The sequence below is a fragment of the Myxine glutinosa genome, chromosome 12 (assembly GCF_964187855.1).
Source record: "Myxine glutinosa chromosome 12, kmMyxGlut1.1, whole genome shotgun sequence".
Lineage (NCBI taxonomy): Eukaryota > Metazoa > Chordata > Myxini > Myxiniformes > Myxinidae > Myxine > Myxine glutinosa.
Genome location: NC_136272.1, coordinates 94455489 through 94470772, shown reverse-complemented (window position 1 = coordinate 94470772; position 15284 = coordinate 94455489). Strand labels below are relative to the sequence as shown.

The 15284-nt window shown below is 41.1% G+C and overlaps 1 protein-coding gene across 1 annotated transcript in view; it reads left to right on the top strand.

Moving 5' to 3' along the window:
• LOC137437636 (transforming growth factor-beta-induced protein ig-h3) overlaps window positions 1–15284 on the top strand; it is a 140903-nt gene that overhangs the window by 116270 nt on the left and 9349 nt on the right. Inside the window, exons 11-12 of the mRNA XM_068132112.2 lie at window positions 12718–12854; window positions 12983–13113. Of these exons, the coding sequence (XP_067988213.1) occupies window positions 12718–12854; window positions 12983–13113 (268 nt within the window). The remainder of the gene's footprint in view (window positions 1–12717; window positions 12855–12982; window positions 13114–15284) is intronic.

Genomic DNA, 15284 nt, shown 5'->3' with positions numbered 1-15284 from the left:
TCTTAAATGGAAGAAGTTTGGAACAACCAGGACTCTTCCTAGAGCTGGCCGCCCGGCCAAACTGAGCAATCGGGGGAGAAGGGTCTTGGTAAGTGTCAGGGAATTTGTACTGGGGGACTCACAGGACTCCAACGACCGGACACAGGTTACAAAAGGTCTAGTTTATTAAACTGTATTCACTTCATCCAATTACCAAAATGATACCGCATAATATAATGGATCAGGTTAACTCTTTTCGCTGGTCCTTCTCGTTCATCCGACACTCCCGTTCGGTCAGCGCTTCACGTAGCAAGTCCTCTCGACTCCACGTTTGCTCTAGTTTATATGGACGAACTGGACTTAATCCTCTGTCCGCTGAAACGTTAATCCTTCTTCCGCTGATGCCCCGAGGTCATGTATTGCACCAAGTCCTGGCATCAACTCGCTCCCCTCCTGCTGTGATTTCCATTTACACAGTAGGAGGGTGCTCCAGCCTGGGGCTGTGACCAGGTGGACAAGAGATTACCATGTTCGGGCACATTCCTGACACTCATTTACGAACTCGGCTTTCACAGAGGTTGCAGGTAAAATGTATCTGCTTCGTTACCAGTCTTAATCAATAACTTACCAGTGCCAATCAATAAGTTACACTGAATTACACTTCCACAATTCCCTCATCTTTTTGTTTTTTGTTTATATTAACCATTAATCTAAACATCAATATAAGTAAACAATCAATCACTACAAGTAAACATCATTACAAGTATAAGTAAATAATCATAACTTTGGTAATCAAATTCCCTTAGGCATACACCGTCATCCTGCAAGAATCACAAAAACATTTCGTTGGTCATTGACTCCTTCCATATTGTTCAATCTATTGCATTTGCATCACAAATATATTTTCAAAACAACACTTCACCATCACCAAGATACAACAATTTCACTTCATTTTCGAGTTTTGTAAAGCATCTGCACCATCTGGCAAAAAACGTTTGCCTCCACACAAATGTTAACTTTGTTTGAAAGGAAGGGCTGATCACTTGTGTTTGAATCCAGGTATGAAACATTTTCTCCTAATGTCTTCATAGCTCCTGCACTACTTCGTGTAGGATTTCGCTGTTGTGGTAACACTGCGGAGTCATAGACTGACCCTTCTCTCCATGTAGCATTCTTGCCACTTTTTTGCTGTGAACCATAATGATTCCTTGAACAAGGCCTTCACCCAGTTGTAGTCGACTTGCCTCTTCCCTCATTGTGAGTGGGCAGCAAGTATTGGTGTGACGTTGATTGGCCAGCAAGATGTGGAACAGGGATGCCGGATGCTTCCACACTGATGTTGGGACCATGGTGTTCAGGTCATTCATGGTCCTTACCAGGAGCAACCAGCAGAATCGTGCACAGCTGTTGTGACAAGGGCACAGCCGTTTTTTGCAGCTCCATGCTGGTTCCCCGGACGTTGGTGAAGTAATAACATATGTCCCCGCATTTCACAGAGGTTGCAGGTAAAATGTCGTTGTCCTGCAACTTCTGATGTGGTGAATGTTCGAAGTCTTCGAACAAGAGTAAGTGATCGCCTTTCTTTCATATGTTGCAGTGTGATCCAGGCAAATGGTCACATAAATTTCCTTGGTGAAGGTAAGCATTCATCTCCAAGTTACACGGGAGAATGTCTTCATCATTCTTTGAGAAAGAGGGTGTATGCCACGATTAACTTCATTTTTTAGCCACAAATTTTCTTTCTTTCTTCTTCCCAATTCCGTTAGCAATCCCTCCAAAATGTGATCTCGTCTTATCCTTATGCTCAGTCACATCTGAATCTGCTTTCCGCACACACTGAATCAGATAGGGTACATCTTACCATGAAATCAGCATAATCATGTATATCTTCCGACAGTTTCACATTCAACAATTTGTTGTTTTTCCTTAACACAAAAAGTTATATTCATTTATATGCGTCACACAAATAATATTCAATCAGGTATGTATTTTATTACTAAACTAAGAATAGCATTGTATATGATTACAATCACAAACGGGAATACCTAATTCCCAACAACAATTTTCCCAAACCAACAAATTAAGCATAATGTATTATTACCATAATTCCTCTCCACTTCTTCTTTTCCCTCTTTTTTTTTTTTTTTTTTTTTTTTTTTTTTTTAACAGTGTGTCACTCGTGGTGATATGAGTTCATTGATATTGTAATTGACACAACTCATAACATTGTCGTTATGCCATTATCTTAATTCTACTGTTTATGTCGCCATAAAAGTCTTCCTTTTCTGGTTCCACATTTCTTTCCTCATTTGTCACTTCATGTGTTATCATCGTGTTGTTGGTTACCTTATTCAAACACACCGTCACTAAGGCTTTCAAGCAAGCCACCACTAAAACAATTGCCAATATAACTACTAAACCAACAAACAAGTCTGCTACTCCTTGTATATATTCATATCTATGAGATAGTTATATGTCGATGACATTTAACATTATATACCAAACTAACAAGCTTCCTAAAAGGTAAATAAAGAAAATCCCTTAATATGTAACATAATCAGATTATTTGTCTTACCCTGATCCCCCTATCTCCCGGGGTTGAACTCAATCCCCTGATCATGAGTGTAGTTGTGATACATTTTTTCACTCATGCTGTATTAATATCAGCAGGTAATTGTATGTCATGTAGGCAAATAAATGTCACTATTCCAAGTAGGAATATCACATGTTGAAAATGTAATGTTTATCAATGCAAGGGGTGTTAAAATGTAATTCAAATGACTGTAAATCATGACTATCATTTTTCTACCACTGAATGTTCTGCTGGGCTGCTAGGTGCAGCCTCATTTTCTGTGGGATCGTCCACCTTAGCCCCATGTGCTTGCTTGCAATGAGAGGCATGAATCCAACTTTCTATTTTGGGTCCATATTTGTTTCTATTCTTATCAATCTCCTATGGTTTATCAATTCGTTCCAAGATACCGCAACCAAAGGTTTTAACCAAAGCTCTACCAAACTATTTCCAATTTGAACAAAAATGCCAGTGAAACAATGATTCGAAGGATTAACTTCAAGGGGTCAATAAATTTATTCTATAGCCAGATCTAATTTTCCCATCCAATAGTTTGCCTTGCCACATGTCATATTATAACACCTTAATAAACCTTCGAAAAAATGTTTCCCATCTCAACAAATTTCCTTTTTTACAAATAGCCATGTGTAACTTACGTATTTAACTACAATTTCCTCTCAATTTGTTTGGCCTAACTGGCCGCAAAAGTGGCTGCCAGCATGCAGTACCGTTTTTATCTACCAAGGAAGTGTTCCACACAAGACCTCTACCAAAATGTTGTTTGTAAAAACAAATCTGGGATTTCTGATTACATGGATGCACACTCTCAGGACATTTTCAGGCTGCTGTTAACAATCCACTACGATGACTTAATTCCTTTACCCACAATCAAATAATTAGTACAAATTGAGGATATTATCCCTATCACATTCTTTTATAGATTCATTATGTTGGATCTAATTTTTTTTCAATAATTTTCCACTGCTGTAAGGCGGAACAATAGCTCTCATAAGTCTTAGTAATATCGTACTTAATTTGCCCAGCAGAGAATAATTTATTTACTATCCTTTCTCATCTGTTAACCAGTGACTTTGTTTAAACTCCAGAACTGAAAAACCCACAATAGTTCAAACCAGCAAAATTTTCTTTACTCTTTTCCCATATCATCTATGCCTAAAACACATCCATACATACAGCACAATTTATATGCTGATAAAATTCAAGTTTATATATATATAAAATCCATGAGCAGAGTATTCTGGGAAGTCAGTGTAAGACCTCTCCCAAATTTGGATGATTTTGTACTTCCTCATTTCCTTTTATGAAGCTCATATCCATAAATAGATGTTATTCTCATATACATTCTATCAAAAATGGAATCCCAAAATTACTCACAATTTTACTATTAATTAATGGCTGCTCATAACCCAGCACATCAAAATTTTTTTTATATTCCATTTCCCTTGACAAAAGAGATAATGTTCATAATCAAATTATATTTCTATTTTATTTTACGGATTCTCTGGATATTCAATCCCATCCACATATCCCAATCCCATCCACATATAACTATCCATTTCCAGACAGGCACACTGTCGGTGTCCACAATCTTGTAAGATTGATACACAAAAACACACACACACATGCATTATGCATATTTGTTTGCGTTGGAACCATTATTTACAGATCAGATGGGTGTCAATTTTATTTCAATTTCATAAAATTTGTCAATCAAATTCAAAATGCTTATAGACAAATAAACCAAAAGTCCATTCTTAGAAAACCCTTATGATGTCAAATTGAAATTACCCTTTCTGCCTTCACAATAATCTATCCAAATTTTGACTACACACCCATTTGCATGTCAGTCGACCATTGACCTATCGATCGTGCGGAACAATAGTCCGAAATTCCCACCTGATCATCATGTGACTCTTGTTACTTGGTTTGCCAACAATTGCAACGCAATTGTTCCAAACTTTGTAAATTTAAAATTGCTGTGCCCAAAATAGAAGATCCAATTTTGGCATTTGATCAATTAATTATTAATTTGTTAACAAGCAAAAAGAAAAATGAATCATTCTTGCTCTGAAAACTTTTCAGACACAAGAATCATTGACAGTTGTTCATGTTTGTCCAGTAATCGAATCTGTTGAGGCCAATCATCATTTGGGATTTGCAGCAATGAAGGCCTAATCATTGTCTGAGGTACCGGTAAGCACTGGTACCCTTGATCTTGGTTTGCCCCATGACCTTGTCTTCCTGTTGACATACGGACATCTTCTTCTCCAATGTCCCATCTTTCCACACTCGAAACACCGGTTTCTGTCGTTGTCTGATCTGTGCGCCTGTGCACTTGTATTGCTGGGCTGCATCTCTACATCCCTGAGTTGCCACTGCAATCTCTCGTTATCTCCTGAAACACGAAAAAATTCTCTGTACCGTCCTTTTTGGGGAGACAACTGGAAATCAGATGGGACAACTGTGACTTTCATTCCTAATTTCGAGGGCAGTTGTGCATTTGTCTCCTCCACTGTATCCTGTATCCTTTTTATTTTAAGTTCTAGTTCCGTTATCCGTTCTTGCTGTTCCCGTTGTCTGGATTCACCATCCCAAAGATGGAATGCAAGCCAGTCTACCGTTAGATTCTGTCTCTTCCTGGCTTTCAATCTTTGTTCCAATCTTTCCAATCGACTTCGCTCAAATGTACCATCTCTTGGAAACTCCTCATCATGTCCCTTTGTCCACAAATACCAATTCTCGACCTGCCTTATAGCTTCGGCACCATAACGGTCGTACATATGATGTGTACAAGTACCTTTTTGTGGAATCTCTGGTTGTCCTTGTGTGTTCTTGCAGGCTCCATTTCCCATTCTGCCTTTTATCAAAGTAGCGTTGGATGTGTTGTAGCTTGTTCCAGGTTCCTCTAAAGCTTCACTCGTACCTCCAGGAAGGATCTCTCCACCTGTTCGCACGGTGATTTCCAGAGAATCTCCCTCAGCTGTGGCTTTTGCACAATCCAATCTCACAGATCAGTATTTGCAGATGAGCCGGAGGGTCAGTATGAAGTGGGTGAATCCTCAGGTGTCCGCTCTGTTTGACGGGGAAATCACACAATGGTAACCGCACATATATATCTGTATATAAACTCACCACCTTGCTCAATTTTCCCAGGTTGTCTCCACATTGATAATATCTCGCAAAGATATCAAAGCTTCTTTCTTGAGACCGCATTTTCATCAATCAAACAATCAATATATTCAATTCAATTTATTCAGTTCAATTTATGCAATTAAATTCAATCAATTAGATTCAATCAATTAACAATTCAATCAATTATTCAATTTCAATTAATTCATCAATATTCATCAATAAATCAAATTAATCATTTTGAATGACTCCTTGCATAAGCCCTTTCCCCAATGATGTCAGGACAGGTCCATCCATTGACTGAGATCGACTCATCGGTCGTCACCTCTGGTTCGTACCTCATGTCAATTGATGAATCACCGTCCTGTCCTAGGGTCATATCTGACATATTTCCCCATTTTGCCTGGTCTCCACAAATTTTCTTTGCAACCACTAAAGGCAACTCATCCTTCATTCGTGAGACAGCCAAAATGGATGGCAGATATTAAAGTTCATTGGGAAAAATATCTCATCATTTTTCTTTTAATAGTATCCAAAATCTCTTGGCAATATAAATTTCGTAAAACTCCTGAAATAAGACTGTAAAATTTCTTCAATCATGCTAAATTTTGAAACTCCATCGCTTGTAATACCCAATTTATCCCATAGGGCTTGAAAGTTCTTTCCCAAGTTCATGCAGCATTCTGCATTTGAACCCTATGATATCATTCATAATAATCATCATGATTTTATAGTCATGGTCCTATCATAATCATCTATTTAAAATGAACATTTCCTTTATCACCACAGCTATGTGGTATAATCAACAATAGAATAAAACTGTACATAGCAACAGGCTACCTCATGGCCACTTAGTATACCTATTGACAATAAGTCATAACAATATCGAATAATCACTGAACAATTCAAAAATCGCTTCCCCTGCTCCAGCCGCAGCATCCGTGATATTTGTTTGCTCATTCACTATTCCTGATTCGTCATCAAGGATCTCCATCATCACACAGCGTACTTAATTCCGCATTCTAATGAGAATTCAACAGGATTTTACGACTCAAAGGAAAAGAACGAGCAGACCTTTTGCAGGATGATCGTTACAAAATCGTTACATATATTAAAGTATTTATGATGTCGACAAATCATATCTTAATTCTTACAAGATTTTGGTTCTTTGAATAAATCACAGCACCGGGAGAACCAGCTCCAAAAATGGATCTTTGTGTTTATTCAGCACCCTAGTAATTGGTTCTTTGTGTACTAATTACACAGCACCCAGGCCCCGCTCATATGGATCTTTGTGCAGCGCTACACAGCACCTGAGCAAAAGGGGTTTCATCTACATTTTCCCTATCTGGTGTACCATCCGTGATATTTGTCTGCTCATTCACTATTCCTGATTCGTCATCAAGGATCTCCATCATCACACAGCGTACTTAATTCCGCTTTTTAATGAGAATTCAACAGGAATTTACGACTCAAAGGAAAAGAACGAGCAGACCTTTTGCAGGACGATAACTGGAATTAGTCGTGAAAATATATCCAAATACACAAAAATACACACCCACACAAATAAACAACATTTATTCCGTTTAACAGAACAAACATTTCCTCTATCATGACATGCATGTCTTCAAAATTATATGCCCAAGAGAAAAAGTAAAATTAATTAAAACTGCGGGCAGTGATGATCCGGGGACCATACCGCTCCATCCTGATTGGACGAGTGCGTGCTAGAGTCGTTAACAACGACAGTCCAGATCCGATTGTTCAAAATTTCAACTCAATCGATCGAAAAATGAACGCAGGGATGCATTTTAAAGGTGCAGTGGCACTAACTGAGTTGCCACGAATATGGCCACGAAATTGCCAATATGGCCATCACAAAATATTTTCCTTAATCAATTGGCTCATAGCATAACCAATCTGCAAGTATCTCATCCGAAGATGTATCTCTGAGGAATTTTAATTAAATAAGTCATTTATAAATCAACGAGTTAATTTATTAAATGATTAATCAATAAATCAATATTTCCTTGACAGCCACATCACTTGGTCAGTGTCATGTCCAAATATCAGCTTCCTTACTCAAAAGGTGCCTGAGTTAATGTAATGTAATTACTGTAATAAGATTACTGCAATTACTGTAATGATTACTGTAATTACTGTAATTACCGGAACTGTAATTACTGTAATTACCTCAGGTAATTACCCTAATGTAATTACTGTAATGTAATAAGAAATGTAATTAATTAAATAAGTACTTCATTAATCGTTAATAATGAAATAATTCCTGAATTCTCATTCGATTCACTTGACATTCGAATGTCCCCAAAACGTTGGAGCAAAACGTTGCAACAACGAAAGTGAAACGTTGTAGCGACGTTGTGGAAACGTTAGCAAAACCCAACATTTGAATGTTCCCATTCATTCCAACAACAAGTTCCAACAACAAGTTCCAACAACAAGTTCCAACAACAAGTTCCAACAACAAGTTCCAACAGCAAGTTCCAACAACAAGTTCCAACAACAAGTTCCAACAACAAGTTCCAACAAGTTCCAACAGCAAGTTCCAACAGCAAGTTGCAACAACAAGTTCCAACAAGTTCCAACAACAAGTTCCAACAACAAGTTCCAACAACAAGTTCCAACAGCAAGTTCCAACAGCAAGTTCCAACAACAAGTTCCAACAACAAGTTCCAACAGCAAGTTCCAACAGCAAGTTCCAACAGCAAGTTGCAACAAGTTCCAACAAGTTCCAACAACAAGTTCCAACAACAAGTTCCAACAACAAGTTCCAACAAGTTCCAACAGCAAGTTCCAACAACAAGTTCCAACAAGTTCCAACAACAAGTTCCAACAACAAGTTCCAACAAGTTCCAACAACAAGTTCCAACAACAAGTTCCAACAACAAGTTCCAACAACAAGTTCCAACAGCAAGTCCCAACAACAAGTTCCAACAACAAGTTCCAACAAGTTCCAACAACAAGTTCCAACAGCAAGTTCCAACAACAAGTTCCAACAACAAGTTCCAACAACAAGTTCCAACAAGTTCCAACAGCAAGTTCCAACAGCAAGTTCCAACAACAAGTTCCAACAACAAGTTCCAACAACAAGTTCCAACAAGTTCCAACAGCAAGTTCCAACAGCAAGTTCCAACAACAAGTTCCAACAACAAGTTCCAACAACAAGTTCCAACAACAAGTTCCAACAACAAGTTCCAACAAGTTCCAACAGCAAGTTCCAACAGCAAGTTCCAACAACAAGTTCCAACAACAAGTTCCAACAACAAGTTCCAACAAGTTCCAACAGCAAGTTATTATCACATTGCAATGACCTCTAAACATTCCGAAACCAATATCCCATTTAAAAATCCCATTAAAATCCCATATTTTATCACCCTTTGCATTGTTGAAAGCAATTAATTCCATAACTTAATATTACCTCAATTTATATATACTAGGGCGTGCCCGCACGTACGTGCTCGCCCGTACGTGCTTGCAAAAACATGCGTGCAAACAACAACAACAAAACTTTGAAACCACGTGGCAGTAACGACCACAGAACCACCCTCCTATTTGCATGGAATGGTTTGGTCCATTCGCAAAGCCAAAACGAACGACCACAGAACCACCCTCCTATTTGCATGGAATGGTTTGGTCCATTCGCAAAGCCAAAACGAACGACCACAGAACCCCCCTTCTATTTACATGCAATGGTTCGGTCCATCCGCAGAGCCAAAACGAACGGCTTGCGAGTACGGTGACCATACCTTGGGACCCCCTTGTCCGATTAATTTCAAACCTTGACAAATTTTCCATTCCTTCCCTTCCTGATCTTTCGATGTAGGGCTGGGTTGTTTTTTGTTTTTTTTTGGATCATGTTGCATCGAGCATTATTTTCCAAAACAGTGTGAACATTAACCCACACCAAAACCTCTGACATCCCACCATTAACACCTATTGTAAGCGTGCCGAATCAGTAAGCATCACCCCTTCTATGAGCCTCGACCAGAGGGTGGTTGTTACTCACAAACACCATTTCCTGTAATTATCTCTCACTAGGGCATGCCCGTACTATATATATATCTAAAATTATATCCCCCGCCGAGCAAGTCGCTGGCTCCAAGTCGAGTGCTTTGAACAAAAAAAGAAGTACTCTAAACGGTGGTTTTTTATTCAACCGTGAAGCATGTCTCAAAGGCTTCTTGATGGACCTGGACAAAATTTGATGCAATTTTTTTTTTTTTTTCTCAATCGCCATCTTTCATCATAATTCTGGACCGGCATGAGGGGGGGTTGTCTGTCATGAATTTATAGGCATGGCGGGAAAACTGAAAAAAATTATTTATTTAAAACGGGTGTACACGATTGTACACGTGTACGGACGGACCTTACCGAACCGGCAAACAAGTCGCTTCATGCACATCAGTGGTGCGTTTCTTCGTGGCGCGTGTCAGAAGAATTACACAGCGCAGGAAAAATACGTATTTACAGAAATCGTTAAAAAAAAAAACTCGGATAATCGCTAAAATCGTTGTGGCCGGTGTACCATATTGGAAATATATATATATATAAATATAATTCCGTTTCCCGGTTCCCTGTCGCTCGCCGAGCGCCGATCAAGTCAAGTGCTTCGAACAAGTGCAAAAAAAAAAGTAGTACTTTATCCGTGTGCGGGTGGGTAAACGAGTGTACCGGCCTTACACGTCCTGGAAGCAAGCGGTCGCAAGGTGCACACTTGCTCCGCCCGCTTCCAGGTCACAGTAAGGCCCTTTTATAACCAGCGCAAAAATACGTATTTACAGAAATCATTTAGAAAAAAAACGAATAAATTGCTACAGTCGTTTATCGAAATCCCATTCGTGATGGCTCACGCCACCTATATCGCGGCATCGGTGCGCAAAGAAGCCCCAGTCCACCTGCTCCCCCATGTATGTACCCATAACTTCCAAGTTCGTAAATCATATTGGACCAAACAAGACACACTCACCTTTTAAAGAAGACTTGTTTGTGTGTACAATTGATGTCAGCGGTGCCTCCAAGATTGTCAGGGAATTTGTACTGGGGGACTCACAGGACTCCAACGACCGGACACAGGTTACAAAAGGTCTAGTTTATTAAACTGTATTCACTTCATCCAATTACCAAAATGATACCGCATAATATAATGGATCAGGTTAACTCTTTTCGCTGGTCCTTCTCGTTCATCCGACACTCCCGTTCGGTCAGCGCTTCACGTAGCAAGTCCTCTCGACTCCACGTTTGCTCTAGTTTATATGGACGAACTGGACTTAATCCTCTGTCCGCTGAAACGTTAATCCTTCTTCCGCTGATGCCCCGAGGTCATGTATTGCACCAAGTCCTGGCATCAACTCGCTCCCCTCCTGCTGTGATTTCCATTTACACAGTAGGAGGGTGCTCCAGCCTGGGGCTGTGACCAGGTGGACAAGAGATTACCATGTTCGGGCACATTCCTGACACTCATTTACGAACTCGGCTTTCACAGAGGTTGCAGGTAAAATGTATCTGCTTCGTTACCAGTCTTAATCAATAACTTACCAGTGCCAATCAATAAGTTACACTGAATTACACTTCCACATAAGAGAGGTGACCAAGAACCCGATGGTCACTCTGGCTGAGCTCCAGAGATCCTGTGTGGAGATGGGAGAAACTTCCAAAAGGACAACCATCACTGCAACACTCCACCGATCTGGGCTTTATGGCAGAGTGGCCAGACGGAAGCCTCTCTTCAGTGAAAGACACATGAAAGCCTGCTTGGAGTTTGCAAAATAGCACCTAAAGGACTCTCGGACTGTGAGAAACAAGATTCTGTGGTCTGATGAAACCAAGATTGAACTATTTGGCTTCCGTCTTGCCACTCTGCCAGAAAGCCCAGATTGGTGGAGTGTTGCAGTGATGGTTGTCCTTCTGGAAGTTTCTCCCATCTCCACACATGATCTCTGGAGCTCAGCCAGAGTGACCATCGGGTTCTTGGTCACCTCTCTTACCAAGGCCCTTCTCCCCCGATTGCTCAGTTTGGCCGGGCGGCCAGCTCTAGGAAGAGTCCTGGTTGTTCCAAACTTCTTCCATTTAAGAATTATGGAGGCCACTGTGCTCTTAGGAACCTTCAATGCAGCAGAGATTTTTTTTGTATTCTTCCCCAGATCTGTGCCTCGACACAATCCTGTCTGAGCTGTGCAGGCAGTTCCTTCGACCTCATGGCTTGGTTTTTGCTCTGATATGCATTGTCAGCTGTGAGACCTTATATAGACAGGTGTGTGCCTTTCCAAATGATGTCCAATCAATTGAATTTACCACAGGTGGACTCCAATCAAGGTGTAGAAACATCTCAAAGATGATGAAGAGAAATGGGAGGCACCTGAGATAAATTTCAAGTCTCATAGCAAAGGGTATGAATACTTATGTCAATGTGATATTTCAGTTTTTTCTTTTAAATTAATTTGCAAAACTTTCTAAAATCCTGTTTTCTCTTTGTCATTATGGGGTATTGAGTGTAGATTGGTGAGGGAAAAAATGAATTTAAACGATTTCAGCATAAGGCTGCAACATAACAAAATGTGAAAAAAGTGAAGGGGTCTGAATACTTTCTGAATGCACTGTAGTTATCAGTTCAGATATATCAAATTATTGATCTTACTGTGCTTTGTATCTATTATCATCATCCTGTGATTATCAACTATTTAATAAATTAACAGCACCACAGAGGTTTTTCTATTTGCGCCATTAGGCTATTACAAATCAGGAAGCTGTTGCTGAAAACGTAATTCCTCAACACAGTTTTCAAAATCAGCCAATAAAGGTTCAGATATTCTGGGGCCACTCTACATTGGTTCGGAGAAGGGAGAGAAAGACTGCACACTGTGCACGTGACACTCGTGACAGTGTATACATATACAAACAATGTAAATATACAAACATTTCCCTTGCAGTATAATACCCTCATTTTGTCACCAACGATACATGCATTGCTCACTTCCGATTGTCCTTTTCTGCCACAGACAATCTGCATAGAAAACTCGTGCAGTTCTCTGAATGGAAGGAAAGGGCGTTACGGAGCACTTTTCATCCTGCGGAAAGTTCTCCAAGTGCCGACAAAGTCGTTGGTTGGCACCTTGAAGGATGACCCACGTTTCAGGTTATCGTCATGCTGGAGGCCATTTTTTTTAAGCGTCCCATTTGTTCTTTGTTTGTCCTGGCTACTACATCCATGCAAGCAGTACAAATTGTGCTGTCTCCTGAATCAAAACAAACATTGTTTTCCAGCATCCTTGTGGAACTCATCAAAATCGCAAAGTTGGTTCCGATGTTGAACAAAGGAGGGCCTCTGACCTTCTTTGCTCCCACAAACAAAGCATTCACTTCATTACCCCCAGGAGAGCTTGATAAACTCAAAGGTAAGGTTCAAAGGTGACTGATCAGTGATGGTCAGGTTCAACAGACTTGTCTTCCAAAAGGTTTTTTTTTTTTTTTTTTTTTTTTTTTTTTTGTATACAAGATCGAGGCTCGTGAAAGAGCGAACATTAATCACACAGAAAGACAAACCGACACATAAAACATATAACATCGGGAGCGGTAGACAAGATGGGGAGAGAGGGGGAAGGACACAAACACAACATTTGAGAGCAGGGACCGAGAGACATGGAGACATCGAGAGATCTGAGAGAGGGCGAGGGCTTTGGGGGGGGGGGCATGGGAAGGGGGCGGTGGGAGAGGTATAAAACATATGGACACTGCCAGGACTTCCAGGAAAGAAGTTGGAATTTCAAACAAGGTGGATCTGGGGTGAATTAGCGGGGGTAGAAAAGATCAAGGTTTTGGATGGGGGAAGATAAGAGATGGTGGTGAACAGCTGTTTTAAAGACCTGGAGGGAGGAGTGGGATTGAAGGGAGTGAGGGAGTTTGTTCCAGAGGCGGGAGAAAAGAGGAATGAAAGAGTGAAGGTGAGCAGAGAGCCGAGATTTCGGCAGTTTAACTATCAGAGGGTTGCTGGCAGATCTTGTGCGACCTGTAGGAATATTTGGGGGACAGAGCACAGAGAGAGCTGGGGGTGCAAGGCCAGAGAGGAGTCGGTAGAAGACAGAAAGACCACCTACCTGCCTGCGGTGAGTGAGTGAAAGGCCCTCAGAGATAGCTTCATCGCGGGAGATTCCAATAATTCTGAAAGCTTTGGTTTCAACAGCGTGAAGCCGAGCTAGGTGTGAGGCAGGAGCACCGGCCCATAGGGGAGAACAGTATTCCATTGAGCTGCGGATGAAAGCCTTGTATGTGGTGAGGAGCTCAGGTGTGCCGAGGAAGGACTTCGCACGACGGAGGATGCCCAGTCGGCGACTGGCTTTGGAGGCCAGCTTGGAAATGTGGTTTTCCCAAGAAAGATCATGGCAGATAGTGAGACCCAAAATCTTGAGCGACAGAACTTCTTGGAGAGGATTGTTGAGAAAGTAGATGGGAGGGTTGTCCAGTCGATCTTTTCGGAGAGACATAGTAAGAGTGTGAGATTTGTCAGGATTGAAAGACATGTTCCACTTGTTTGACCAGTCTGTGATTTTGTCCAGGTCTTCAGAGAGTGAGGAGGCAGCAGACTGCCGATCTGAGGGAAGAGGAATGGAGCGGCAGAGAGTGGAGTCATCAGCAAAGAGATAGAGAGGATTTTCGAGAGAGTCAGAGAGATCATTGATGAAGACCAGAAAAAGCACGGGGCCCAGAACACTGCCTTGGGGAACTCCAGCCTGAACAGGAAGAGGAGATGAGAGAAACCCATTCAGGGCCACACGTTGACGACGACTAGAGAGGAAGTCCGCCAGCCATGCGTGGAGATTTCCATGGATACCAAAGGAGGAGAGTTTGGTGAGCAGAGCGGGGTGCCAGACCGTGTCGAAGGCACGTGATATGTCGAGGGAGACAGCTCTAATTTCCTGTTTGGCATTGAGGACCTCCATCCATTGTTGAGACAGCAGAAGCAGCATGTCCAGAGTAGAGTGACCTGGTCTGAAACCAAATTGATGATCAGAGATCAAGCCATTGGAGAAGAGGAAAGATTTCATATCCGAAGCAATGATGGATTCCATGACTTTGCTGATAATTGGGAGAAGGCTGATTGGTCTGTAGTTGCTAGGATCTGTTTTTGCACCTTTTTTGTGCAAAGCGGTGATGTTGGCTGATTTCCAAGCAGATGGCAGTTGACCTTGAGCAAAAGAGAGGGTGAAGAGAACAGAGAGAGGGTGAGATAGAGCAGCAGAGCAGGATTTTAGGACCCGTGGGCTGATGCCGTCGGGTCCAGTTGCAGAATCAGAGTCGAGGGTTGACAGAAACTTTTCCACCTTGTCAGGAGGAAAGGACACGGAGTCCAGGAGCAGCAGGGTACGACTGGGTATGGTGGGTACAGAGAGGGATGGGTTTCTTTGAAGGTTTCTTCAAAATGAGCATAACCTTGTATTTGCTCTTTTACTCAATCACTACACTAACGCTCACATATCAGTCCATCGTCGTGGCCAATGGCTGTGGCACCTTCTTGGAAATGCACTTTATAATTTTTGTCATTTTTGAAAAAAAATGAATTGATCAGTAG